Here is a 27,166-nt window from a genome sequence, read left to right on the forward strand (position 1 = left end):
CTGTGTCTGTGGTTATGTCCCCCTTTTCATTTCTGATCTTATTTATTTGCGTGTTCTCTCTCTGTCGTTTAATTAGTTTGGATAGGGGTTTGTGGATCTTGTTGATTTTCTCCAAGAACCAATTTTTTGTTTCATTGATTCTTTGGATTGTTTTCTGTGTTTCTATTTTGTTGATTTCTGCCCTCAGTTTGATTATTTCCAGTCTTCTACTCCTCCTGGGCGCGTCTGCTTCTTTTTTTTTTTTTTAGAGCTTTCAGGTGTGTTAAGTCCCCAATGTATGCTTTCTCCTTTTTCTTTAAGTGGGCACTTAGTGCTATGAGCTTTCCTCTTAGCACTGCTTTCATCGTGTCCCATAGGTTTGAGTATGTAGTCTCTTTATTTTCATTAAATTCAAGGAAGACTTTAATTTCTTTCTTAATTTCTTCCTTGACCCAGGTGTGGTTCAGTAGTTGACTGTTCAGTTTCCATGAGTTTGTCGGCTTTCCGGGGGTAGCATTGTTGTTGCCTTCTAACTTTAATCCGTGGTGATCTGATAAGACAAAGGTGGACACTGATATTTTTTGTATCTGTGGAGGTTTCCTTTGTTTCCGAGTATGTGGTCAATTTTCAAGAAGGTTCCATGAGCTGCAGAGAAGATGGTATATTCTTTCCTATTTGGGTGGAGTGTTCTATAGATGTCTGTTAAGTCCATTTGCTTCATTACCTCCAACAATTCTCTATTAGGTTTCTGTCTGATTGACCTGTCCATTGGTGAGAGAGGTGTGTTGAAGTCTCCTACTACTAGTGTGCGTGGTTTGATGTCTGCCTTGAGTTCTAGTAATATTTCTTTTACATAAGTGGGTGCATTTATATTAGGGGCATAGATATTCAGGATTGAGACTTCATCCTGATGAATTGTTCCTGTTATGAGTATAAAGTGTCCATCTCAATCTCTTCTGATTGATTTTAGTTTGAAGTCAGTTTTGTTAGAAATTAGCATGACCACACCTGCTTTTTTCTTATGACCATTTACTTGAAAAACCTTTTCCCAACCTTTTACTCTGAGTAGATGCCTGTCTTTGTGGTTGAGATGTGTTTCTTGCAAACAGCAGAATGTTGGATCCTGTTTTCGTATCCAATCTCTTAGCCTGTGCCTTTTTATAGGTGAACTGAGACCATTAATATTAAGTGATATTAATGACCAGTGGTTGTTTACTCCAGTTATTCTTATTGTTTTTGGTAGTAGAGTTTGTGTGTTTCCCTTCTTTGAGTTGTGCTGGTGAAGGGTCGCTAGATGCCTGAGTTATTGTAGGCAGTGTTGGCAATGTTGGATTCCTTGGGTTGTGATTTTCCTTCTATTACTTTCTGTAGGGCTGGATTTGTGGCTACGTATTGTTTAAATTTGTTCTTATCCTGGAATGTCTTGTTTTCTCCATTGATAGTGAATAATAGCTTGGCTGGGTATAGTAGTTTGGGTTTGCATCCATGGTCTCTTAGTTTCTGCAGTACCTCTATCCAGGACCTTCTGGCTTTCATGGTTTCCATAGAGAAGTCAGGTGTAAGTCTGATCGGTTTACCTTTATAAGTTACTTGCCCTTTTTCCTTTGCAGCTCTTAATATTCTTTCTTTAATCTGTATATTTTGTGTTTTGATTATTATATGGCGAGGGGATGTTTTTTTTTGATCCAGTCTGTTTGGTGTTCTATATGCTTCTTGAATATTCAGAGGAATATCTTTCTTTATGTTGGGAAAGTTTTCTTCCATAATTTTGTTAAAAATATTTTCTGGGCCTTTGAGCTGTGACTCTTCTCCTTCTTCTATCCCTATTATTCTTAGGTTTGGTCTTTTTATTGTGTCCCATATTTCCTGAATGTTTTGTGATGAGAATTTGTTGGCTTTGCTGTTTTCTTTGATCAGTGTGTTTATTTTCTCTACGGTGTCCTCAGAATCTGAGATTCGTTCTTCTATCTCTTGTATTCTATTGATTATGCTTGTTTCTGTAGTCTCTGCTCATTGACCTAGATATTATATATCCAGCTGGTCCTCAGTTTGTGTCTTCTTCCTTGCTTCCATTTCAGTTTTCAATTCTTGAACTGTTTCCATTACCTGTTTGATCGTTTTTTCTTGGTTTCCCAGGGTATCATTTATGTATTTACTTATTTCTTCAAACTTCTTGTTATACTTCTCATCCATTTCTATAAGGGCATTTTTTACATGTTGTTTAAGGGACTCTATTGCTTTCATAAAGTCATTTTTTTCCACTTCTGTTAGGGTGTTCAAGTCCTTCTGTTGTAAGATCATTGGGTTCTGGTGTTTTCATGTTGTTTTTCAGATTGTTGGGTGAATTCTTGCCTTGGGGCCTGCCCATCTCCTCCTATTGATGCTATTAATGGGTCTTTTAAAACAGGATCAGGTTTCCCTGCTGACCAGGGGCCCAGCTTATAAAATGCCCTAGCTCCATTTCCTAGCTCCCGCTGTGGGCCAAGATCCCTCTCACCACTCAGAAGGGTCTTCAGGAACAGGAACAGGCTCCCCGTTTGCCAGGGACCTCGCCAACAAAAGGCCTACCACTCTGCAGGCCAGACACCAAAACAGAGAAACTCCTGCTGCCCTCTGCCCCAAGCTCCCGAACTAGAGCCCAAACAGGCTAAACTGGGTGATCCCGCAGCCCCGCAGAAGGGAGGGAGAGTGATGGAGGCCCCTGGGCACAAGCTGGGATGGGCCAGGGAGAAAGAGGTCGCAGCAGAGGAGGAGTAGCCCCAGCAGAGGGGACCAGCCCTCGCAGACTAACCGGGGGTCAAAGGGGTCAGGGAATTCCCCCGCTCCATTTCCTGTGTCCCGCCACAGGCCAAGAACACTCTCCCCACCCAGGAGGGTCTTCAGGGACAGGACCAGGCTCTCCGTTTGCCAGTGGACCTCGCCAATAAAAGGCCTACCACTCTGCAGGCCAGGCCCCGAAAAACCTACTTGATTTAATTGTAGTGGGGCAATCTGCTCTCACTGTGGGCTTCACTGTTTCATGCTTGGACTATCCTGTCTCCACAGTGTCTGCCCACCTGAAATTCTTTATCTGTGGAGTCAGCCACCCATGGAGCAAAATATTCAGAAGAAAGTTGCATCTGATTAGACAAGGCTTTTTCTCATGAATCCTGAAATGAAATGGATAACCTTTCTGTAGAATCTGTATCTCATTAGGTATTACAAAGGATCTGGAAGTCATTGGACATGTGCAAGAGCATTTATTATATGCAAATGTGATGACATTTTACACTGGAGGCCTCCCTGAGCAGCTGTGGCTTTTGGTGTCATGGGTGGTCCTCAAGAGAACTCCTTCATCACAGGTGGTCACGAAGCCAACTCCTGTAGACATGAGGTGGTAACTGTGCCTCCTTGGCATGTAGGTGGAAAAGCAGGGAAGGCCATCATGGAGCCTCTTCCAGCTCTGGCCATGGCAACCACTAGGAATGTCCTAGCCTCTTGCTAAGATTGTAGAGAGATCGTGCCATTGGCAGGGGCTGACTCAGAACTGGGAGCCACCATTGCCCATGTTCTCAGTTCCTTGCCTGGCTTAACACCCCTCTAGCATTGGCCCCTATCACAGAAGAGGAAATTGGGCTTAGCAAGGTCAAGTCCTTACCCCAGGGTCACAATTTTCTGTTTTCATTTCCTCAAGAATCACGGATCCTGTAACACTATGCCCCTGTTTATGTCCTTTCATTTCTGGGGGCTTGGCTGGAAAAAAGACAGAAGGGGCATTGTCTAACCTATCTTCAGTTTGGGGGCTCGGCTGGTTAGTTTCTTGTCAAAGCAATAAGAGCCAGAATCATGTGGAAAAGGGGAACACCCTCAATCAAACTGGCCCATAAGCAACTTCTTGCAGTATTAATTTGTTAATTAATGATTGATCTGAGAGGACCCGGCTACTGTGGGTAGTTGCACCACTGGGCAGGTGATCCTGGATTGGGGAAAAAAAGCAGGCAGAATGAGCCATGAGGAGCAAACCAGGAAATAGCAGACTCTACTTCAGTTCCTGCCCCAGGTTCCTGCTCCAGTTCCTGCTTTTACTTCCCTCCATGACAGACTGTGATCTGGCAGTGAAGGATGAAATAAACCCTTTCTTCCCCACGTTCCTTCTGGTCATGGTGTTGATCACCATAGCAGAAGTCAAGCTAGGATGGGGCTGTGACCATTTGGATCCCAGTTCCTCTGGAGAGAATTCAGCCTTATTCTGAAGAATCAAGCAGCCAGCCAAACAGAAGGTGGTGGGGTTGGGTGTGTGTGTGTGGGGGGGGGTAGTCTACCATTTTTCTAGGCCTTGGCAAAGGTTCCAGGCTTAGTCTCGGGTTAAAGACTGATAAACTCCAGTTCTGACAGGTTTTCCTGTGTAGAATGACCCAATGCGTTCCGGTGGGAGTGATCTGATCTGGACGATGTGCAGGTTTGTTTGGACCTGCGAAGTCTATCACCTAGGGCCAGTGAGCCATTTGGATGGGAGAGGGCTATTTCCCTACCCCCTGTATCCTCCCCAGTCACACCCGCCAGCTGTGTGCTCTGCACCTCAGCCAACTCCCACACAAGCGAATGAAGTGTGATAGGTTTTAGGATCTGTCTTCCCAAGAGCTGCCAAAGGGACTGAAGGATGGCGTTTGGGAAGGAGTGCGTGGCATTAGTAATTCTCATTTTGGCCAATGAGAAATAGGGGATGGAGCATTCTCCATCTTGCCTGTCCAGGGGTGCCAAGGATAGACGAGCGGACACATCTGCCGAGCAGTTGGCTGTCTCTCTAGAGTGTGTCAGAAGGCTCTGGGCAGCACAAGTGATGATGATTCTGAATCATCCCCATGTTTCTCTGCTTCCCTTCCTTGCTGCATAGAGATGCATTCCTCACTCTCAATTTAAAAATATCATAAGTTAATCTTTGGGTTATATATTTAATGTTTACTCGAATTACCTGGTGCTCTTGTTCAGATATGAAATACTCTGGAGTGGATCCCGGGAGTCTACTTTTCTAATCACGTCATGAAAGACTCCCACTGTGGGGAGACTCTCAAGTCTCAGGATAACACGACACCCCCCCCCCACCAGCAACTCACGAGAGACCGTCCTAGCTGCAATCACACAAGGTTTATTGACAGGTACCAGCGCTGGGGCCGAGACTCATAACCCACGCAGTGGAAAAGTTCAACCTCCAGTAGCTGGGAGAAGGGGTATTTGAGGGAAGAAACCACAACCCAGTAATCCAAAGGGGGTAGGGAGGGTGTCAACGGAAAATTCCGAAAATACCAGTGATAATCACAAGGGGGTAACTCCCTGTTTCTCAAGATTATTCTCGAGATTACAATCTAATTTTATCTTCAGCTAGTTCCTGACACAGAGTCACTGAACTGACTAATCCTAGATTTCTGATTCTTCTCTCCCTGCTTAGATTTTTGGCTCTATTTTTTCTTCTGGGGGGGTGTGGGCGGTCTGGATTTATCCAGGTCTTTCAGTCACAGGTGATGCTGATGAAGCCGAACTGAAAACCGGTCAATGTTGCCAGATTCTATGGGGTTTTAGCATGATTGCAAGCAGGGGCAGGTTTTAAAAACACACTCTCAGAATGCTATTTTGGAGTTGCATCCTACAGAGTCTGAGAGCAATAGTTTCCTGACTGTTAGTGAGGTCAGCATAGTGACGTCATAACCCCTACATTCCATGTACGAAGTGAGGGGCAGGTGCAGTGAGGTGTGAAGGGAGCCAAGGTGCGTAACTGGTTAAGATAAAGTGTGTAACTGGTTAAGATAAGGTGCATAACTGGTTAAGATACTGATGATCACAGAAAGCATGGTGTCAGGTAGCTCCTTGGTCATTCTGGAGACCCTTCAAGTAGAAAATGACAGGTGAGAGGGACAGAAGGCAGGATATCAAGTCAGAGGGCTCTGTGTTCGCTTCCCAATGCTGGAACCAGTGGTCTATCACTTAGTGGGCTAAGATAATGCAATTTTTCCTCTGTTCTATAGGTCAGAATTGTTCTATGGCTCTTACTGGGTTAAAATTAGGGTGCTGACAGAAGTGGGTTCTATCCGTGAGACTCGGGAGGAGAGCCTGATTCTTGTATTTTCCTGCTCTATGGGGCTGTTATACCCCTGAGCTTAGGCCTTGTTCCTCTATATTCCAGACCAGCTGAAGCAGCAAGTCCCCTTCCCCTCGTGTAACTTCCCCGACTCTTCCCAGCTATCCCCCTTTCCTCTCAAAAGGGCCTTGGTGATGATACTGAGCCCCCGGTAATCCAGAGTTGTGTGCTCTGTTTTAAGAAGCGCTGATTCATCTTGTTCTGTTTGCAACCCTTATCTTCCCTCACCACATGACCCGGGCTACTCAGGTGCCCTGGGGATTTGGATGTGGCCATCTTTCATGGGGGGGGGGCATTATTCTGCTATCACAGGTACCGTGAAGTTTAAGAGGCTCCATCTCATGCAACTGCAGAGCGGACTGTGCTGAAATCACGACAGAATCTGGTTGAAAAGGAGGAAAAGTTGCAAGATAATCAAAGTCTCACCCAGTCTCCCAGAGTAAAGTCTGGTGGGAAGAGTAAGCCCTAAGACTAGGCTCGTAATGTTTGGGCGCATGAAGACAGGGCACCGTGAGCCTCCCAATTTCCCTGCCTTCTCTCTGGTCAGATGGGAACAGCACTGCCTTTTTTGGTGTTTCCTCTCAAAGCTGTGCCTACCACACCTGGAGAAGAGTTCATTAGCTTAAGGGCATGTATTCCTGATCCACTGTCATGACAGAGACACCTAGAGCTGGCCTTGGGCTTTCTGAGATTCTCCTTGTAGCTTGGTCTCTTCTATGGCAGCCTACAGTGTATGTAATAGATACAAAACTTCCTTGGTTTATCCAGTGCTATTATTTAAGAAAAGGTCGAAGGGCTCAGAGAATAGGTCCTTGGAATGGATTTATTATGGACATCCTGAGAAGAGATATCTGATTTCCTTCCCAGGGAAAGATCCATAGCTATATTTTTTAATTTAGGATAAGAGAAATGTGTTGGTAAGGAGTACCTGTCCTGTAGGTGGAACTGTCTCCTCCTAAGATGAATATTGAAGGCTTCATCCTCCAGGCTCTATGATCCTATTTGGAAATAGTATCTTTGTGGGGGTAATCAAGGTGAAATGGTGTCATCCTGGCTTGGAGTGGGCTGTAAATCCAGTCCTTATGAGGACATTTGGAGTCAGAGAACAGGCACAGAGAGGGCAGAGGACCATGCAGAAACAGGGGCAGAATTGGGGCATAGCACAGCTATGAGAGAGAGTCAAGGAGCTCAAAGCACTGCAGCCACCAGCAAATGTTTTCCCTGGGGCCCTGACACATAGGTTTCAGACTCTCAACCCTGCAACTGTGAGATGCCTTTATTATTTAATTATAGTGTGTACAGAAATCACAGGCAAGGGATGCAGACTAGTGGGCTAGTGACAGGCTTCCATGGTCAATGTTTGTGTTCCTTGGACTTTCTAGCTCTGAGACAATCACCTGACAGAAACAACTTAGAGGCTTCAGTCCGTGTTCATGTGACTCATGATTCTGGTGACAGCCAGAAAGGACAGGACTGACAGGAAGTGACCGATGACAAAATGAACATTTCCAAAGCACACCCCAGGGACCCACTTCCTCCAAGGAGGCCCTACCTCCATTTTTCAGTACCTACCACTAATATGATCAAATCAGTAACATACTAAATTATTAAATTCTTTGTGGTGACTTGGAAGAAAATAAACCCTATAGGCTTACATATTTGAATGCTTAGTTGCAAGTTGATTAAATTGTTTGGGAAGGATTAAGAGGTGTGACCTTGTTGGAGGAGGAGTGTCATTGGGGGAAACCTTTGCGGTTTCAAAGGCCCATATTCTTCCCAGTTATCTCTTTCTCTGTCTGTCTGTCTAGCTCCCTCTCTCCCTTTACCCCCACTCTCTCACACCTCAAGATATAATGCTCCAGCACCATGCCTGCTGAGCTGCTGCCATGCTCCCTGCCATGACGGTCATGGACTCTAACCCTCTGGAACTGGAAGCCCCCAATAAATGTTTTCCTCTATAAACTGCCTTAGTCGTGGGGCCTTATCACAGCAATAAAAAAGTAACTAAGACAACCCTCATGATCTAATCACATCACTGGAAGCCCATTGGATGACAACAAAACCCTCAGTGCTTGATCCCATGGAGGCATTCCATATTCAAGAAATAACAGCATTGATAGCTGGGTACAATACCACAAAACCAGGTTTCCTGATATCAATGAAGAGAATGGATTTCCAGTTTGGGAGAGGCAGGTAGCTGTACCTAATTATCAGATCCTAAGTGGATTAATCTCTGCAATGGGCAGCCCACAAGACAGAAAATTAGAGTGACTAATAGATTACTGTGTTCATAGCAATCACATCGATGAACGGATTCTTAGATTGTAGCTTAACACATATAATGAGAAAATCAGCCATGGCGTAGGAAATTGTAACACCCCTGTTCAGCGTGCAGATGCACCTGTATCTTTAATAAGTAGACTTTTTTCCCAGGGGAGATTCTGGCTAGTAACTATGGAGCAGGGAAAAGGGAATATGTGGATTTCTCAAAGACTAGTAAATAGGAATCTGAAGTGACATCAAGAACAGGGAGGGAACTGAAAATTCTGTTATGGTCCCCATGTTAGAGAGTCTCCATGGCAAGAAAACGGTAAGGGGTTTGGTCTGATTCCTTGATGTGTGTGTGTGTGTGTGTGTGTGTGTGTGTGTTTGTGTCTATATGTATATGTATACATTTATGTATATGTTTATATCTATACACACACACGATTATTGACCTATGCTATAAGACCCACTACATAAGGAAGTCTGAGTGGAACCTTCTACTCAAAGAAACTCCAGGAAGAATGCTTTCATAGACCTGAAAAGTGGAAGTAATGGTCTCCACAGGCTTCCACTCAATAAATTTGTCTCAAGAGACCCTGACTGATGAGAATGGACTACTAGATGCTTTTATGGGTTTTCTGGTTTGCTTGGAACAGATGGACAATCTCTTCTGCCTGGGGATGGCTGTTTACCTGCTGAGTGCTGAATGCTTTCTGATCCTCTTGTGTGTGATGGGAAATTTGTTCTCAGGGATCTTGTTTGTATGGACCCTTCAGGAACGTGGCCCTGTCCCACTGTGTTGATAATGACTTGTTCATTAACATGATAGTTGTGGAATGTCAGGCCCCACATTCCTTTACTAAGGGTTTTCTAGAAACTGGGACAGAGGCATGGGACTCAACTGACTTTATCTGGAATCTTGCCACTCAGAATCACCCCATGGGGTAGGAAGTGGCACAGCCTTTTGAAAGCTTGGGCTAGGTATTGGTGGAGGACAATACAAGGGTAAAGGAATTAACTCCAGACTGTAGAAAAAGACTAGGAATGATGGGGGAATTGTAGACATAGCATCTCCAACGCTCCTAAGCCGGAAAGCCTCATCATGGGAGAAGAAATCCTTCATACCATCTCATCTGAAGACCTGCTATCCCCTACAGTCTTTGACTTTGTCAGGCTTGAGGTGCTGGTCTGTATTAGTTTGCTATGGAAGCTATAACAAACACCAAGAACAGAACGGGTTAAGAATAGATATTTGTGGTCTGAGATCAGGGTGTCAGCATGGCTGCTTCCTTCTGAGACCCTGAGGAGGAATCTAACCCATGCTTCTCTCTACTTGCTGTGGCTCGCTGGCCACTTTGACTGTCCTGGTCACTGTTTTCATTCATCTTCCTCTGATGGCCTTTCTGTGTGTGTTTGTGTCCACATTTCTTCTTTCACAGGAAAACCAGTAATACTGAATGGTGACCTTATCTAATGATTCTGCTTCTAAAATGGCCACATCTTGAGGTATTGAGGTTTGTGAGTCCAACAACTGAATTCACAGGACACACAAACCAACCCAACAAGGTGCAGGGTAAGAGACAAGTAAAGACTGTAGTCACAGACATAGTAAACTTCACACTGAATAGAGCTGTGATTGCCACTCAATTGTGATGGCTTCTCGTGCCTGTAGACCAAGAATCCAGGGTGACTGGCAACATAGAAACCTACATTGTTATGGTCCAATAGGTACAGGGAGGAGTGTGCTCAGCACCAGGGCTTAGGGGCCTGTTTCTGAGCATTCTCATACCCACTGAAGATAGTCAATGGGCAATAAAGGCAGGGCATCTAAGAGCAGGGACCCTTTGCAGACGGGCTATCTGGTCACCGTGCCAGATTAACAACACATGCCAGATGAGATCCAATCTTAGGTCAGAGAAAGGTAAGTGGATGGTGGAGCAAGGAAATGATAAATCTTACTTAACGTCTTGATCCCTTTGCAATGATACTGTTGCTTGAATCACAACGATTGCTTTTCTGTCACATATGGGTCATAACTGGCCATCTTCAAATGAATTATTACTAATTGGACTTGATCAGAACAATGGAGGAGCCATGTGATCGACAGGAGCAGGATGTGCCAGGAGGGTTCTGAGCATCTCATGTCCCAGCCCAGCTCTGACCCTCACGGGAATCATGGTTTGCTGAGCCTCCTGCTGCCTGCTCTGCCCCAGTGCCCAGCAGCATCAACTGCTTCGGCAGTAGTGCCTGTACTCCTGCTGCCAGGGCCACCAGCTGCTTGTTGAGGTCAGGTTTGCTCCTCCCATTTGCTGCTGCCGAGTCACTGGCTGCATCGGTCCGCCTGTTTCTCAGATAAACCTTGGCCATGAATACATGCCACCTTGTAGGATGTGGGACCAAGTAGCTCCTGAAGGGACCGGGTTTTGCAGCCCAGAATTGCAACCTCGGTGGGATGTACTGAGATAGGATTGAGAAACAATAGACAGGGTTAAGGGGAGGCTGGGCAAACACATCTACTCTCCACTTCTCTTTACAGACTGTGACGAGGGAAGGTTTTCCATCCATCCTGTCCACAGAGGTTCTACTCTGTGATGTCTCCCAAGCTGAATCTCCCTATGACTTGCTGCAGAGTAGAGTACAGCATGTTCATCAAACCAAAAACAAACAAAAAAAAAACATGGGCTTTTAGTCATGACCTGAAGGGCTGTTTTCTAGTTAGTTGGAGCTACCCAGGTAAGTAGAGGCAGCCAGGGTTCAGATAGGATAGTAGACAGAGGAGTGCCCATATGTCTGAGAGGAAAGCCATGCTCATTTTCAGATCCTTGGGAAGATGTTGGATTCCTTCCGTTTCTTCCCCACTTTCTGACACAAGCCTGCAAACTAGAACTAGAAAGTGAGAGCGAAATGATGTCTTTGGGTCTGTCATGGTCTGTATCCGGAATGGCCCACACTGATTCACGGATTGAACGATTTGCCTCTGGTTTGTAGTACTGTTTTGAAGGCTGGGAGCCTTCAGGAGTTGGAGTCTGGCTGGTGGAAGAAGTCACTAGGTGGGCGACTTTGAAGGTTACCTGCTTCTGGCTTTCCTGTTTTCTCTACTTGCTGACTGGCTACCATGTGAACAACTCCAGACTGTACCGCCAGGCCATGCTTTCCCCGTGGCCATGCTTTCCCTCTGGCCATGCTTTCTCCACCATAACAAACCTAAATTCCCTGAAGCCCTGAGCCAAAAATAAACCTTTCTCCTTTAAGTTGCTTCTGCTATTTAGGTCAAGTTGATGCTCCACCCCAAGCATACCACCCACAGGTCCTTTCCCATGGGAACCCCCTCCTGGGCAATACTAGCTGCTTGTGGATAGACCTGGCTTACAATTAGACAGCACTTGGTGGCCTACAATGAGTTGTACCAAATGTGACTACCCTCCCCTTATCTATCATGGGTGTCATCAGCAGCACTGTTGGGGATGGTAACCTGTAGGTATGGGCTGTGATACTAACATCTGGAACCAGGTTGAGGTCAAACGCAAAAGGGAATCAGCAGAAATGGGGTTGCCGCTGGCTTGGTGACAAGGGCACAGCACAACCCTCCACTCTGAAGTGGTTTGAGTGTGTTTCTCCAAAGCTCACATGTTGGAAACCAATTCTTGGACTCTTGTATTGATGACATGGGGAAGTCAGACCTTTGGGGGTGATTAAGATTAGATGAGGGGACCCCGTTGAGCATTAGTGGTTGGATAAGAAAAATCACCCAACCTGGCACACTTGCTGGGCCTCACTGTGTGACTCTCCCTGCTAGACTATGATGCAGCAGGGAGTGTCTCACCAGTTCCCAAGCCGATGGCAGCACCTTCCTGCTGGACTTCTCTGTAACACAGAACTGTAAGAAAGACACTTTTTTTCCTTTATAAAATTTTCAAGTATCAGGCATTCAGGAACAGTGGTGCTAAAGAAACAAAGAGGCTGAGTTTCCACACCCATTGGAGTGGTACCCTAGTATCTACCTTGTAGGGTGGATGTGAGGTTAGGGTTTAAGAAAAAGACACAGAGTGAGTACCTGGCCAAAGGCAGCTGAGATATAACTGGTTGTTCTTGTCTCTACTAGAATGGTTGTACCTATTGGTGTGTAGCCATAGTATCTGGAATTCTGGCAAAGTGCCAAGCCTATCCCTCTCCCCATGCTGCCCAGTGACAGTCCTCAGATGTGTCTTAGCCCTTGAGTGCTGTGTGAACAGAAATCCATGGGTGTCCGTTTTTTTGCCCTGTTTTGTGGGTCCTTTTCAAACCCGGTAAGGAAATTCACCGATATTGGTAATTTTGTGAAGGCAGAACACAGGGATGTTATTATTATTACAGTGGCCTGTTAAGGAGCGGGGAAGTGATTGAAGACAGAACTTTCAGAGTTACAGCCATTAAAACAGCTTCTGAGTCTGTATTGCACAAGCCTCCCTGGTGAGAAGCAATCAAGTCTGCAGGTCTACGATGGGCTTGTGTCTGTCTGGAGTCACAGGGAATGGGGGACTGTTTTCATTTGCTTGTTGAGATACTCTCCCTAGTTGTCATTGGAAGAGTTTCTATTTGAAGGTTAAACACTAGGATTCCATTACTTCGTGCTGGAAGGAAAAAGCAAACCCGTGGTTCAAACATAGAACTTGGAGAGAGATTGTAGCAGAAAGGAAAAGGGCTGCATGTTGCTGACATCTGCAGCAAGCCAGGATAGGGTACGACCCTTCACTGCCTCTTGGGTCCTCTGCTCATGCTTTGATAGGGATTTTGGAAGGTGGGTCCAGAGGTGTTTTGATCTCAGCTGACTTCAGGAATCCCAAGCTGTCGGATGCAGCCCAAACACCCACAGCCACCATAGCAGAGCAGAAATAGGAAGCTAGAGCAGACGGTGGGTCTGAGGTTTGGAGATGGGGCATGGACAGCACCTGGGAGAGAATGGCATATATACATAGGTCACCAGGACTCAGGATGTCCTGGGCTAAGAGGTGCTGGAGTATTAGGTAGTGGGGATGATTTTAGCTTCCCATCCGGATGCTAGATCCAGTGTTGACATTTTTAAGGCTTAGGTCACTTCTGCCTGTGCCTCAGTTTCTCCATCTGGGTAATAATCATACCCACCTTTTAGAACTAGCTAATTAAGCTTTAGGAAGTAATTTTCTAAATCATTCTATCTCATCCTTCATTAAACCCCAGGGACTGAGCCGCTAAGGCATGATCATCCACCCCTAGTTCTGGACCCTACGTTGCCAGCTGCCATTCACTTGACTTCCACAAGGGCATAGCCTTATGCTCACGCCCTTCTACACAGTTCTGCTCGCTGGAGCAGTAGAGGTTAGAATGGTTCTCATCTCCCTTGCTTCTCTTCCTTGGGTCTCATTTGAGAAATCTGACCATGGACTTCCTCCTGTGTTCACATGTAGACATCTCTCCAAGAAAGCCACCATTCTGACCTGATGATCTAACTTGGAGGCTGGACCGTGAATCCACCAGCCCTCAGATCTCTCCTTTCTGTCACTGCTTGGAGGCTTCATTAGAGTAACAGGTTAAGTGGTTTAGCCATCTCTGTGTAGAGATGGAGGAAGGTGGCATGAAAGTCTCCACTGTCAGGCTGTAAGAGGAAAGTTCTGGGTTTTCTTGGCATCCTGATACCCCAGAATTTGGCCACAAAGAAAGCAAGAGTCTAAGAGAAGTTTCTTAGGGGTCTCCTGAGCCAGGATGGAAAACATGGCATTGAGATGAGCCAAGATAAGCCTTCTAAACTGTTGTAGTCCCCTAGGAACCGCCCTGGGAACTTTCTACCCAGTCCTACAGGAACAAACATGATTAACAAGGTTTGTTTGAGCCATGAGACCATGTTTAATATCAGTAAGATAGAGCAACACTTTGGAGATAATTGACTAGAAAATGACTTATTAAAAATGTAAAGTACAAAAAAGATGTTAACTGGAAGTAGAACATTTAAAGACGTTTCGGTTCTTTTAAGTACTGAGACCTAGGAATGAAACATACAAGTCCTAGCTGTGAACCTGAGTTATGGCCTGTATGCCCTGGATGCTGGGGAGAGCATCTACACCACTTGCTGGCTCCTGGAGCTCCCCGAATCCACAGTGGGGCTTTGTCCATTGAGTCGTCCGTCACTCTGGTGGTGGCCTCGGGAGGCACAAGGCTTGTTGTCCCTTGGGTTCCAGAGCCCACTGGAATCCTCTGTCTCTTTTAAAGGTTTCCCCCCTTGTGTAATTCCAATGTCATTTGCATGTCTCTCCCATGGAGCTCCCACGCTGCTCTGCTCAGCAGCATCTCTCATAGGTCTGTGGACGGGAGGTCTGGGAGCTGGAGCTGCTTGCTTTCTTCACTTGACTTGCTGGCCAGCTATGTGGGAAGACACACAAACACAACAAGATAGGATTTTTATATGCATCATCTTGGAGCACCCCAGACCCCACAAGCATGTCTTATACCTAAACCCAAGTGATTAGGAGTGGCTATGACCTTGACATTGGTCAGGAAGCAGACTTTGGGAAGTTTCATAGACCCCTTGCTAGCTGTGTGAATTCTGCACATCGCTTAGCTCACTCTCTGCGAGCCTTGCAAAACTCTTCTGGAACAGGGGAGGATCAAACAGGATAATGATGGGGAAGCGCTTAGCATGGGGCCTGACTCACTCACGCAGGCTCTCAGGCAACCTGTGATTTTTATAGTATCTCCACTCTGAATCATAGTGCCCGGAGGATCGGAAGTACTTCTGTCCCTTCTTGATCCCAGACAAGAACTGACAGGGTAACAACAGGAGATGGGACTTCAAGAGTCAGTGATTCAAAACCAACTTTTAATTTGAAGGCTTTTGTAATGTAAGTAGAATAGGAAAATGCTTTGCCCCAAAAAAGTACTTTTGGCTCCTAAAGATAGATGACTAGCAGCTGGGGCTCATGGGGGAGTTCCAGCAGAGAGTTTAAGTCAGGCCTAGCTACCTACTGGCGATCCCAGAAGGACTTCTATTCTGGAACTGGGGTCAGTTCTGCTCAAGGGAGCTACTTGGAGCCCCAAGAAGCACCACATGGTGGGCATTGCTGGACAGTTGCCCCAGCCTTAGGATCCCTGGCCATACTCCCCAGGGAGCAGTGAAGGTACATACCTGTGGGTATGTACCTGTCTAGACCCTCCCCATTTTTTCCTGCAGTTGTTGACTCCCTGTGTCTCCTCGGCACTCCTCCCTCTTCCCAGTCACTGGTGGCCTCACCATAGTCTTGAAGAACTGATTGACTTTCTTCTTTTTCAGGGTCTTCTTGTCACCATCTGAGAGGTGCAGGAAGGTCTGACTCAGCCGGGGAGATGTGTTGGCTTCTTCCAAGCCAGGCACGCCTGCTGCTGAGAGTGTGAGGGCTGAGGAGACAGTAGGGACCCCAGAATGAGCAAGTGGGCATGAGAGGTAGGTCCCAAGGGACAAGAACAGTATCACACACCATACTTTGGGTGGTCCTGTCTCATGGCCCTTTGCAAAGCTTTGTACAGAAGCGTCTAGATGGGAAGAGGGCTGAGAAGGGGAAACCCCTTGTCCCTTGGGCTGGTCTGGACTTAGCTTCCCACTGCCACTGACCAGTTAGTCTGTGCAGGATGCTGACATTCAGTGAATTGATTTGAATGTGCAGCAATGGGGTGGGTGGCATTTTCTACATCATGGGTGGGTACTGTAGTGTGAAGGGGATAATGAGTTAGGGTAGGGTCTGACAGAAGCAGGCACTCTGGTAGGAGCAGATGTTGTTTTCTGTCATGCACTGTTCAGCCCCAAGGGGGCGGCACTGGTTCCGCCTTGTTCTATTCTGCCCAGTTCTCAGAACAGCCGTTATGGAGCAGCAAACACTAAAACTAGCTGCATAGATGCTGGGTCCCAACTGTATATGGGCTTTGCTCTGTGAATAGGAAAGTGAGTGGGGGCTCCCATATCCATGGACAGTAAGAGATGGGCACAGGTGTCATCTATACACTGGATACCACAGTCATTAGATGCTGTGCCAAGCTTTGCAAACCTAGAAGCAGTCTTCCAGGTTAGCAGAGGTGCCATGGGCAGCAGAGATATGCCAAAGGCACACTCCTGGACCTGGGGAGCTGCTGCCTGCAAATTGGGGGACTCTTGGTAGGGAGGGGTCCCAGAGGTACAGCAGACTTCCCCTTCTGCTTCCGGTAGAGCTTGGTCACATGGCTTCCTCAATGGGAGATACTGAGAAGCGGGGGGGGGGGGGGGGGGGCTTCTGGCCCTGGATACACAACCTTCCGTGCCCTGTAGAAGTCATTCTCATCCATCTTCTGCCTGTTGCCTTGGCAACCCACACTACCTCCCCCCCCCCCCAAGTTGGCAGTGGCAAATATACATACCTGGGATGGTGGGCATGGACTGGCTGGCAAAACTCATCTGAGAGAGGACAGACACCCTCGTGGGGACAGCTGCATGCTCTGAGAGATTGGTGTCGCTCATGAACTCGTGCTTTCTGGAGAGCTGGATGGATATACCACACATCACAGATCGCAAGGGCTTAGTCACCAAAGGTCAGGGGAAAGTTCTTGAAGTGGTTTCTATGGACCTGGCAGCATAGGCAGCTCATTTGTTCTGTTGCAAACCATTCTGTGTCAGTCTGCCTTTTAGAGCTGCATGTTATATCGCGCCAGGGGTGCTGGAAAGGGTCTATTTGGTTAGATGATCAGGGGAATGGTGTTCTGTAGAATCCTGGAGCATAGAAGACATGCCTATGCTCTTCCTTCAGAGGCCCACTGGGAAGCTTTTGGGGGATTCTTTCTTTACCAGAAGGTATTGGATAGCCCTGCCATTTCATCCAGAACCACCCCAATCCCCACATGCTATGCCATGATGACGAACGCTTGCTCCCCGGCAGTTCCCCAGCATACTTTTAAAATAAACCTTTCCTGGGGGAAGCTAACATTGAACTCAGGGCTGTCTGGTACCAAATCTCTTCATTAGTAATTATTGTTGAATTTCTTTTTGAATTACTCTTTTTGGCTTACTCTGTAGATGAGGTTGTCCTGGAACTCGCCATGTAGCACAGGCTGCCCTCAGTCACCCAAATATTGATTATATAATTAATCTCTATATAACTTTACATATAAGCTATTAATTTATAAGACCCAAAATGATCAGAGTCTGCTCACCACACCCCACAAAGCCCAGCACTCAGATGCCCAGTTGAGTTGTTCTCTCTAGGAGACAGAGGGTTGAGAGCCCCGGTGGCTGCTCTCTGCAATGAACACTGAAGCTCTGGAGGCTGCTCTCTTCTTCAGGGAATACTCAAGCTCTGGAGTCCGATGGCTTGGGTTCTGTCTCCTATTGGGCAGCTTCCCTCCTCTAAGACCCAATGCAATGAGGGAATCAGGCTGCATTTAATGATCCCAGGTTCTGAGAAGAACCGAGGAGAACCTAGCACCTCCACTCACCCGCTTCAGCTCTGATTCGCTCGTCGTCTTCTCGTCTGCAAACACCACGCTGCTCCTCTTGGTCCTCTTCTTGGACCGCCGCAGCTTGACCTCGGGCAGAGTGCTCCCCGGGGAGATGGGCTCCTCTTCCACTTTGGGAGTCTTGGGTGCTGCTGGCTCTAGGTCAAAGCTGAAGGGTGGGGTGGGGGGCAGTGGAAACTTGTTAGAGCTTTAGTGGGACAGCCTGGTAGGGACATGGGGGACCTAAGAGGACCTTCATGCTGACTGAACAAACAGTCACTGTAGGGCTGGTCAGTTATCTTGATAGCAAATTGCAGAAGTCACTCATCCACAAACATTTTTAAAAGGTTAGGATGATTGAAGGTGGTAAGCCATTAAAATCAAGGGAATGAAACTGGTTAAAATGGGGATCTGGGTTCAAATTCAGGCACTGCTGCTTTTTAGCTGAATGACTCTGGATAAATCCCTTGACTTCTCTGAGCCACCACGTGCTCAGTAGGTGTGGTATTGCAAGAACCTGAACACTGGGCACATGGTGCCTATCATGGAGACAGTGAAGTTGGAACCACAGGGTTCCAGGACAAAAGGGGGATGAGGCAGGAGAGGACATGCTACTGTGGGAGTAAAACTGGAAGGATGGGACCTCTGTTAGAGGAAAGAACATTTACAATGCAGGCTGGATGAGGGATGCTGGCTGCCAATAGACATCACTGAGCAAGGAGCCCAGTGGAGACAGTGATGTGTGTGCACGCGTGCACACACATATGCACGCACACCTGCAGTGTATTCTGGGTTCTCAGGAGAGCAACCAGCCCCTCTCAGGTGCCCAGGATGCTTTAAAAATTGGCACCATGTAAGACAACCCACTGAATGACTCCAAGGCTTTCCTGAGGACCCAGCTGGAGAAAGGCTTTGAAGTGAAAGGGGAGATGGCCTAGGCCAGGAGCTCCAGGAAGAGGCTGACCTCTCTGAGGTGACCTTGCTGGGAGTGCTGCAGTCAGAATTCATGGAGGCCAGAGAGATGATGGACATCTGCCGGTAGGAACGTAGCATGGACCTGGGGCGGCCCAATCTCCTGTCATCGAAGTCCGGCTGTAGGTATGAGAACCGATGGTGAGCAGCTGGCAGAGCAGAGGTTTGTTATCTGAGCCCTCCTCCCCATCTGGGCGGGGTGGAATTGTGGGCTCAGGGCATCAGTGCAAAACTTTCAGCCAGCAGGGCCACGGGGCTGCAGGATAAACACTAGCAACATCTATCCCAGGGGAACAATTGCTAGTCCAAGTTTCCCCATTGAGACAGCATCTATACTATCCAGTGACCCCATGGACCATCTTTCTTTATGCTAATGAGATGGCTCGAGATGGAGCCCGCCTGTGCCACAGAGACCAACCCTGTCATTACAGGCTGAGACTCTGAGCCACATATTATCCAGGGAGGAGGCAGGGGACAGAGATGCATCTCCAGCCCATGACCATGATTCACTCAATCTTGGCTACATAGTGAAAGCCCTGAGAAACACTCCATATTTCAGCTTCAGGGAGATCCATGATAGGTGCCAGTGGGTGTCCTGACAACATGGAAGTTTCCTATCTGGGACACTTTCATTCTCGCCCTGTGTGTTTTTCACCTGGCTCCTCTTAAAGGTATCATAACGTGAAAGCAGTGGTACAGAAACTCCTCAGGGGATGAGATCGCATCCCAATAAGCCTATTGTTAAGTTGAAAATGCATTGAATCTACCCAGATCGTCCAATATCCTAGCTAGGGACACCACACTGCAGCACACTGGTGTCACGCCACAGTCGACGTCACCCATGGCTCCCCGAGAGGCGTGTGTAGGTGCCCTAGTCTAGACTCTTCCAGAAGTGCTTGGTCACACAGGTCTAGCCCCAGAAAGATTGAGATCTGGAGAACAGTTTCTACGGACTGCATATTGCTTCAAAATCATTGCAAAGTTGATAAACAGTAGAGTCCTTGGAGTCAGGGGTTCTAGTACGTTACCATATCTGTAGGGAGGGTGAGAGCCCCCATATTTGTAATTATTGTGTGTAGAAGTGTGGGGCCTCACTCCTGGGGCCTGGGCTTGTGGCCATTATCTAAAGTGGGACGAAGGACCAGTCTCTCAGTAGGGCCTGGCCTAAGTCCAAGTGTTTAGCATCAGAATTGTTTTTCAGGAATAGAGCATGGAGAAGGTCAACTTGTTTCTGTGTGGAGGAAGAGGGACCCAGGTCTAGTTCTAGCCCTCCCTGAAATACCAGCTCCTCTCTGGATGTCTGTAGACCAAGAGGATTGGGTCAGACAGTCGCCAAGGTACTACATAGCTCTGATATTTGATGATTCTGCTTTATGTGAGAGGAAAGACACTGTCTCTGAGAGTGTTGGCCAGTGTTCTCTCCTGGCTATGGAGTACAGTGGCTTTGGAGACAGCACAGCTGGGTAGACACCCTGGTGTTAACTTGCAATACAGCTTTTGCAAGTTGCTTGATGCCCCTGAATCTCAAATGATATATAAGAACTGAAAAACATTCCTACCTACCTGTTCAGTCAGTTAATATACATCAACTGTATTTAGAGAGGGCCAAGCACATGCTAGGTGCTTCACTGATGCAACTTTTATACTTATATAGCGTAGTTTTGTAGATCTGATGTATAACTGGTTTCTCTCTAGGAATGACTTTTGAGGGAACAGGAATGCAGGAAGGTTGCCCACGTCAGTCCCTTCCAGCTTTTATTCCCACGGTCCTCCCCCTTCCCAGTCACAGGGATGGATCACTCATACCATTTCTCGGACCCCGTACTCCTTTTCCACCTTCATTTTCAAGTTCTTGAAACACTCCTCCATCCGGTCATGGAAGGGCCGCAGGTTGTCCGATACTCTTTTCTCGTGGATCTTAATCCCAGCTCCCAGGAAGGGGATCTGTAGAGAGACGGTAAGCCATGGGCCTCTGCTTGGGCGCTAGTTCAAGAGGTTCCTTTGGCTGCTAACTCTTCCTGTAGGGTTTCAGATGCTCAGAGACACGCATGGTTCCTGGGATGACTGCAGCCTTGAAATTTGTCATGCAAGGGGACAATGACCCAGCTGCTCCTGCTTCCTTGGAAGTGTAGTTGTCCCAGGCATTAGAAACCACAGGCATGGGAAAATCTGAGTCCTTGAAAAATTTACAAAGGGTCTGAGTTCAGAGACCAGAAAGGGGGAACCTCCAGGACTTGGGCTTACAGTCTTGCTTAAGAAGTATTGGCAGTACAAAGGTGAAACCATGGTAAGAATGCCTGGCAACAGGGAGGAGCAGAGAAGGGGAGGGGGGCTCCAGTCCATCTCACATCCTGGGGCACAGCTGTACTTCTCACGGCCGCTGAACAAAGCTACCAGCGTGCTGGTATCAGACAGCTCTCCTATTAGTCATGTTTCTAGAAGTGTTGCTGCATCTTGGGAAGATGAGGGAGGAGGGAAAAATGGGTAGGAGAAATGCAGGCTGTCTTATCCATGAAGATCGGGACATGGAACCTTAGAGACCCAGGAGGGGAAGAACAGAGCTGCGGAACTCCCTGCTAGAAGGCAAATGTGCGAAAGCTGGCTCTATGACCTTGGGGTAGAATAACCTAGACCACCAGGATGGAGGGTGGAGTCTCTCTAGGAGAACAATAAACACCCCCACCCTGGCTAAGTAAAGGCGTTTCTGGCTCCGTCTCTCGAGAGAAGAGGAGGAGGAGGGAGAAATGCACTCTGCAGTGAGATGTGCAGTCGGCTAGACACGTGCTCCAGGGTATGCACGGGAGGAAGGTGGCTGGAGGCTGTAACTGACCTCCGAGAGCAGATCAGTAATGAGTGGCAGCCACCCTGCTTCTAGGGATCAAGGAAGCCTTCGGGGGCAGAGGCAAGGATGCCATAGGAAAGCTGAGGGAGGCACTGAATTCTGCACGGGGTCAGCTCCTCTCCCAGGTGCCCCCAGCTTCACTTGAAGCTGTGTCTAAAGTGTTCTCATTCTCTCAGGAAGCAGGAACTTGTCCTCCAGAACAACCAGATCATGAAACCTGGGACTCTGGCAGTGTACCAGACCCAAGGATAGGAGGGGGAGCCGCCACCACCAGACTAGAAACAAGTCGATGAAAAGAACGTGTGCCTGTGGTTAGTGAGATGGCCACTGCGCCATTCCCAGATTGCCCTGTGTAGCAGCTATGATCATCTTCCCATGAAACGGTTTAAAGGATCTACTTCTGGAGACTATAAATGGTCCCAGACAGGTGTGTAGGTTCAGGCATGTGGGTCAGTTACCAAGGTGATACCACCTTGCCAACAGAGCCTTCTCCCATGCCCACTGATTTCCATAATTTCCATAGCTTCACTATGAATTAGGAGGAATCTGCTGGGGTCAGCAGACCCTGGAGGAAATTCACTCACAGGAGACAGGACCAAAACTAACAGGCAGGATAAAAAACAAGTAGGAACAAAAAAGACAGATGAATGAGCGCAGAAGAAAGATTATAGAGAGCTTAAGGTGTTACTTAAAAAATATTACCAAAGGGATCTTCCATAAAGATAATAGAGTAAGATTTAAAATGGAATGAATTTATAGCTTTAGTGTTACACTTTGACAAGACAGAAAATTGGTCCACTTAGCATCAATCTCAAGGCGTTAAGAGGGAGGAGGTAGCGAAGAGGATGCTCAGAGACTCAGTGCTCTCCAATGAACAGACCAACCAGACTGAAAGAAGCCAGCAAAGAAATATGGGATTAGACTACAGATCAGCCAGCCTTGACATTCACAGAACGCTCTACCGAGAGCTTTGGAATATACACTTTCCCATCTGGTCACGCCATTCCTTCACAACAGACTTTTTGCTAAATCCCACGGGTTTTGGTATATTGTGTTTCTGTTTTCATTCATTTCAGAGGATTTTTATAATTTCCTTTCTTACATCCACAATGATACAATGTTCATCTAAAAGTGTTATTATTTGGTCTCCATTTATGTCTATAATTTTGAAGTTTGTTCTTGTTAGAGATTTTGAATTTTATTCCACTGTGATCAGAAAGGATAACATAATATGGTTGCATTTTTTTACAAGGTAACCTTTGTGTGAGTATAAGCAAGAAGGAGAGAGATTCAGACTCTCACATCTGCTGGCAGACAGGGAAGCTGGTGTGGACACATTAGGAAACTGTTTCTTATACCCAGGAGGGTTGAGCTTGAATGAACCAGGAATTCACTATGATATGTACCTTGAGAGAGCAGAGGGTATGCACATCTACCAACAGGATGATGGATCAATAAATGAATATATTGTTTGTATGCTACATACTTACACATGGGGAAAAAATCAAACCTCTGATATATGCAGCATCTGGTGACTTTTAAGGATACCATGCTTTGCAAAAGAAGCTCAATACATAATAGCATGTACTGTATATTCTATTTCTATGATGTTGCTGAATTAACCTTTGCTGGTAGAAATGAAGTGGTATATTCTAAAGCTCTATTTTCTCCTGTGTTAAAAAGCAAGCATTTCCAGGTCTAAACACACCCAATAGAGAGACAGCCAAAAGCCTCAAGTTAAAACCAACCTCATTCTATGCCAGCAGAAAAATGAATGCATTTGTATCATTACGTGATCGCTCTGTATAGACTCCTAGACCGCGTGAATAAAGAATAGTGAGGTGCCACAAAAGGGACACATTTTACAAGCCTGACTGACATATGGTGGTTCCAGTCATATGTAGGTCAGCAGGAATCCAGGGCAAACTGTAAGGCCTAGGAAGATGTGCTTAGAGAGCAGAACTCTATTTTTAATATAAGCAGAAAAGTGGGCGGTCTAGGGGGGAGTGGTGTTGACTACAATGACTACCTAAGATGGGCTTAGTGGTACCAGAAGAAGCCCATTGCATTTAGGTGAGAGGTTACATCCGTGGATGCTGGGTGATAAACCGAAGCACCATATATTTTTATATGCACTTTCCTGCATGTAATGCTTCACAGCAAAAAGCGTCAAAGAATAATATACCTTAGATATTTCCCCATGTGATAAAATCTTCCTTACAATGAACAGAGCATCTCGAACGATTCCAATCTTGAAATTTACAAATTCTTACACGAGCTGCACACTGGAAACTCCAGCTTTCTCAGGTTTGGTAAAGCTAAGGCCCTTTCCCTTTAACGTCTAAGGTCCTCGAGGCCTGAGGAAAAACCCCAAAGTGTGTGTGGCTTTGCAAAACCGTGTGGTCGCTGGAGTTAAGCTCCAATGGACAGGCTCAAGTTCATCCCTCGCTATTGCTGTGTTACCTGGCTCTGCTCCTGGTACACAGTGCGGAGCCAGTAAACAAGGACTTTGAGAGTGGATGGTAACATGCTAGCAGATTTGCTGCGTGTACTAACGGGAGTAGCAGTGTGCCTGCCCAGCAGGACTGCATTGTTTAAATGCACATGCCATAGTTAGGAAAGCTGGGCAGAGCAGGAGGGATATAGCCTAGCACACTTCCCGGTATTAAAGGTAACCTGTGGACTTGAGAGTCACGGGCATGCTATGGGAAAGGTGGACGCTAGGGGGTGCTGCCTGAATGTCCCTCATAATCTTAGAGGCTGTGGCATCTAACGCAGGCTGCTTTCATCTGTTTGGAACCCTTTCTAAATAGCTCCAAGGCTGGGGTGGAATGTTCTTAGAAGGCTTAGCCACTGCTCTGCAAGGCTAAGATCCATCCTCTGAAGGCAGTGGATTCAGCATGGAGAGATGTAACCAGATGAGAAGAGGCGCCTGGCAGAGTCCTGGCAAGGGCACAAACTAAGCCACCAACCACCAAGTCAGTTTGTGTGACCTGGTAGTCCTCCCTGGATGCCCCAGAGGTATCCAGGAAAAGGCCCCACTCAGCTGGCCTTCCTGCTTCTCAAATCAGGGTGGTGAGGGTATCACCATTATCTGAATATTAAAGGATACAGATAGTCCCAGGCAGATGGAAAGACATGAGGGATATTTAGCTTTCACGGGTGGCACTGGGAGGCACAGAGTGGGAAGAGGAGAGAACATTCCAGACACACCTAATGCATTCAGGGAAAGTATGTCTGCAGTGCTCGCTCAGCGTTTCATTTTTAAAGTCCCACTTTGCATAAATTGGCGGAGGCAGAGAAGGACCTGAATTAGGAATACATATTTTAAGAAGAGTCTACACCCAGTGCTTCTCAGTCCCTGATTTCCCTGGAGTAACCAAACTCCCTCTTTGCATGGTGACTAGCAAGGAGAAGAGGAGGAGGGGATGGGCAGCCTGAAGACAGCTACTCCTGACCCCAGGCTCTCCTTGCTCACTCCTCACCCACCTTACCCCTCCTATGTCCATCCGTGCACCATCTGCCCAAAGCTCAGGCAGGCAGGTGTCTGAGGAGGCAGTCAGAGGGCTAGAGCAGGAAGGGTCTGGTTCTTCCTTCTTTGGAAAAAGGAGAGGAAAAAAAGAAGAAAAGGGGAGAACAAAGAAAAAGCAGAGAGGAGGAAGATGTGAGGATGTAGGAGGCAGAGAGAGGCAAATGACAGACAGGGGAGAAGCAGAGAGCTTCCAAGAGCTGCAGACAGATGCCCAGAAGGGGGGATGGGCAAGGAGAATGTTGCATTCAACAGGACAAAGGATATAGAGGTGGACAAATAACAAGTCCTCAGGCTGAAATCTGGCCGAGCGAGGCAGATGTGCACCCTTTGACCGTGAGCCAGCCCAACAAAGACCTCAATTATTTGCAGAACCTGATATCCATCTGCGCACAATCTGCAACAAACTGGGTCAGCCTCACAAGGAAGGTGGCGGTGGGGGAGGGGCAAGTCTTCTATTGTCTGATTGGCACAAGCTGGGGTTGGTAGTGGATGTGTGTGTGTGTGGGGGGGGGGGTTTCATTTGAGCCCCGCTGTGAAAAGCTACCTTGTGATTTAACATCAAAGAAAGCAATCTCTGGCACAGCATCCGTAGCTGCCTGGCACTGTGCAATACCCAAAGGTAAGGTGTTCCAAATCTGTGTCCTGGCAAGCCTGCTTAGGTGTAATCCAGCAGTAGAAGGGGAGCCCTTTGGTCATGTGAAGTCAGGCCAGCCCAGGTTAGCCAAGGGCCAGAGAACCGGGGCAAGGAGAGGGCCTGGGTGGATGCTCTCAAGCCCAGGCTTTACCTGCCATGCGATCAGGTCCTTGAGGCGGCTCAGCTTGTCCTGGTCCTCCGGGTGCTCTCTGCTGTACTCTTCAGTGAAGAAGGCCTGTGGGGGACACGTAGGGACTTAACGATTTTCTGTTTCTCAGGTGGAATACATGATCCATCTCTCTGGTATTGAGACAAAACTTGATGTGAAAGTTTCAAGATCCCAGGCATTGGTGTGGAACTTGCCATAGCTGACGATGCTTTCTTTTTCTTTACTGGAGGCTCACTCTGATCAGCACCCACCGGAAGCAGGGTGCAAACTCCAGTAAAGTAGTTCCAACATGGGGGGCCAGGACCACCAGCAGCAGCTCCCCTGGAACCTGTTTTGACCTGGGAACTTGACACATTCTCCAGTACCAACTGGGTTCCACTGAACCTAAACTCGAGGGGTTGAGTTGGATCTGGTTCAGGGTAGAGATTTCCATATTAGGGAGCCTTCAAGGGATCCTGAGGTTCTGGGAGATCATTGCCAGTGGAAGAAAGCTGAGTAAGGAATTTCCCCTGGTGCGTGTCCAAGCCTGTCTCCCAGTCTCCCTCATGGCTCCTCCATCCCTTGCTTCCCCTCGTTTCAGAGTTCCCATCCCCATTGTATGCACACTCCAGGCAGACATATTGCAGCACCCCTGAAGGCTGAGCCACTGTGACCACAGAGTTGTCATGGCAGCCGAAAGGACTGGCTGACTGGTTCACACGTGGCATTTTTGTCTTTGCACCAGTGAATGAATGGTAGAGGACAAGGAATGCACAGTGAGGTTGTGTAGGAAGGAGCTCACTCCTCACTCAAGTGAACTGGAGGCTGCCTCAGGACTTTGTTCTACGTCATGGTAGGGAAAGCCATGTCTCCCTGTTGGTACACTGGCATATCCAATAGGGGTTACTAGGACTCAAATAACTGATGGCATTTTCTTTTGGCCACCATGAGGGCCAAATACACAATCTCAAGCTCAAATGTGTGGGGCTTCCTGTGACTTGCAGGCCTAGGTTATGCCTCTGCCAATAGAGTTGGGCTCCCAGATTTCTGCATGTTCAGATTCTGGGTTTCTTCCTTTCTTTGTATCTATGTTGTTTAAAATCCTTTATGGAAGAGGTGGGTTTACCAAAAGGAATGGTTGGTGGTTTGTGGTTACCTCTGAGTCTTTCCTCAACAGAGATGCCAGGGGACTAGAAACCCTCAAGAAATTGCTTCCTCTGTGTCTAGGTTTGGGATCA

General features: G+C 47.2%; 1 protein-coding gene across 1 annotated transcript in view; it reads right to left on the bottom strand.

The window, feature by feature from the left end:
* Positions 1–14,228: 14,228 nt before the first annotated feature.
* Positions 14,229–27,166, bottom strand: part of Dock2 (dedicator of cytokinesis 2) — a 413,359-nt gene continuing 400,421 nt past the window's right edge. Inside the window, exons 46-52 of the mRNA XM_057774274.1 lie at positions 25,932–26,015; positions 20,579–20,716; positions 18,765–18,892; positions 17,801–17,969; positions 16,730–16,850; positions 15,597–15,739; positions 14,229–14,728 (exon numbers count right to left, since the gene is read on the bottom strand). Coding sequence (XP_057630257.1) covers positions 14,660–14,728; positions 15,597–15,739; positions 16,730–16,850; positions 17,801–17,969; positions 18,765–18,892; positions 20,579–20,716; positions 25,932–26,015 — 852 coding nt within the window. The 3' untranslated portion in view covers positions 14,229–14,659. The remainder of the gene's footprint in view (positions 14,729–15,596; positions 15,740–16,729; positions 16,851–17,800; positions 17,970–18,764; positions 18,893–20,578; positions 20,717–25,931; positions 26,016–27,166) is intronic.

The sequence above is a fragment of the Chionomys nivalis genome, chromosome 7 (assembly GCF_950005125.1).
Source record: "Chionomys nivalis chromosome 7, mChiNiv1.1, whole genome shotgun sequence".
NCBI classification, from domain to species: Eukaryota; Metazoa; Chordata; class Mammalia; order Rodentia; family Cricetidae; genus Chionomys; species Chionomys nivalis.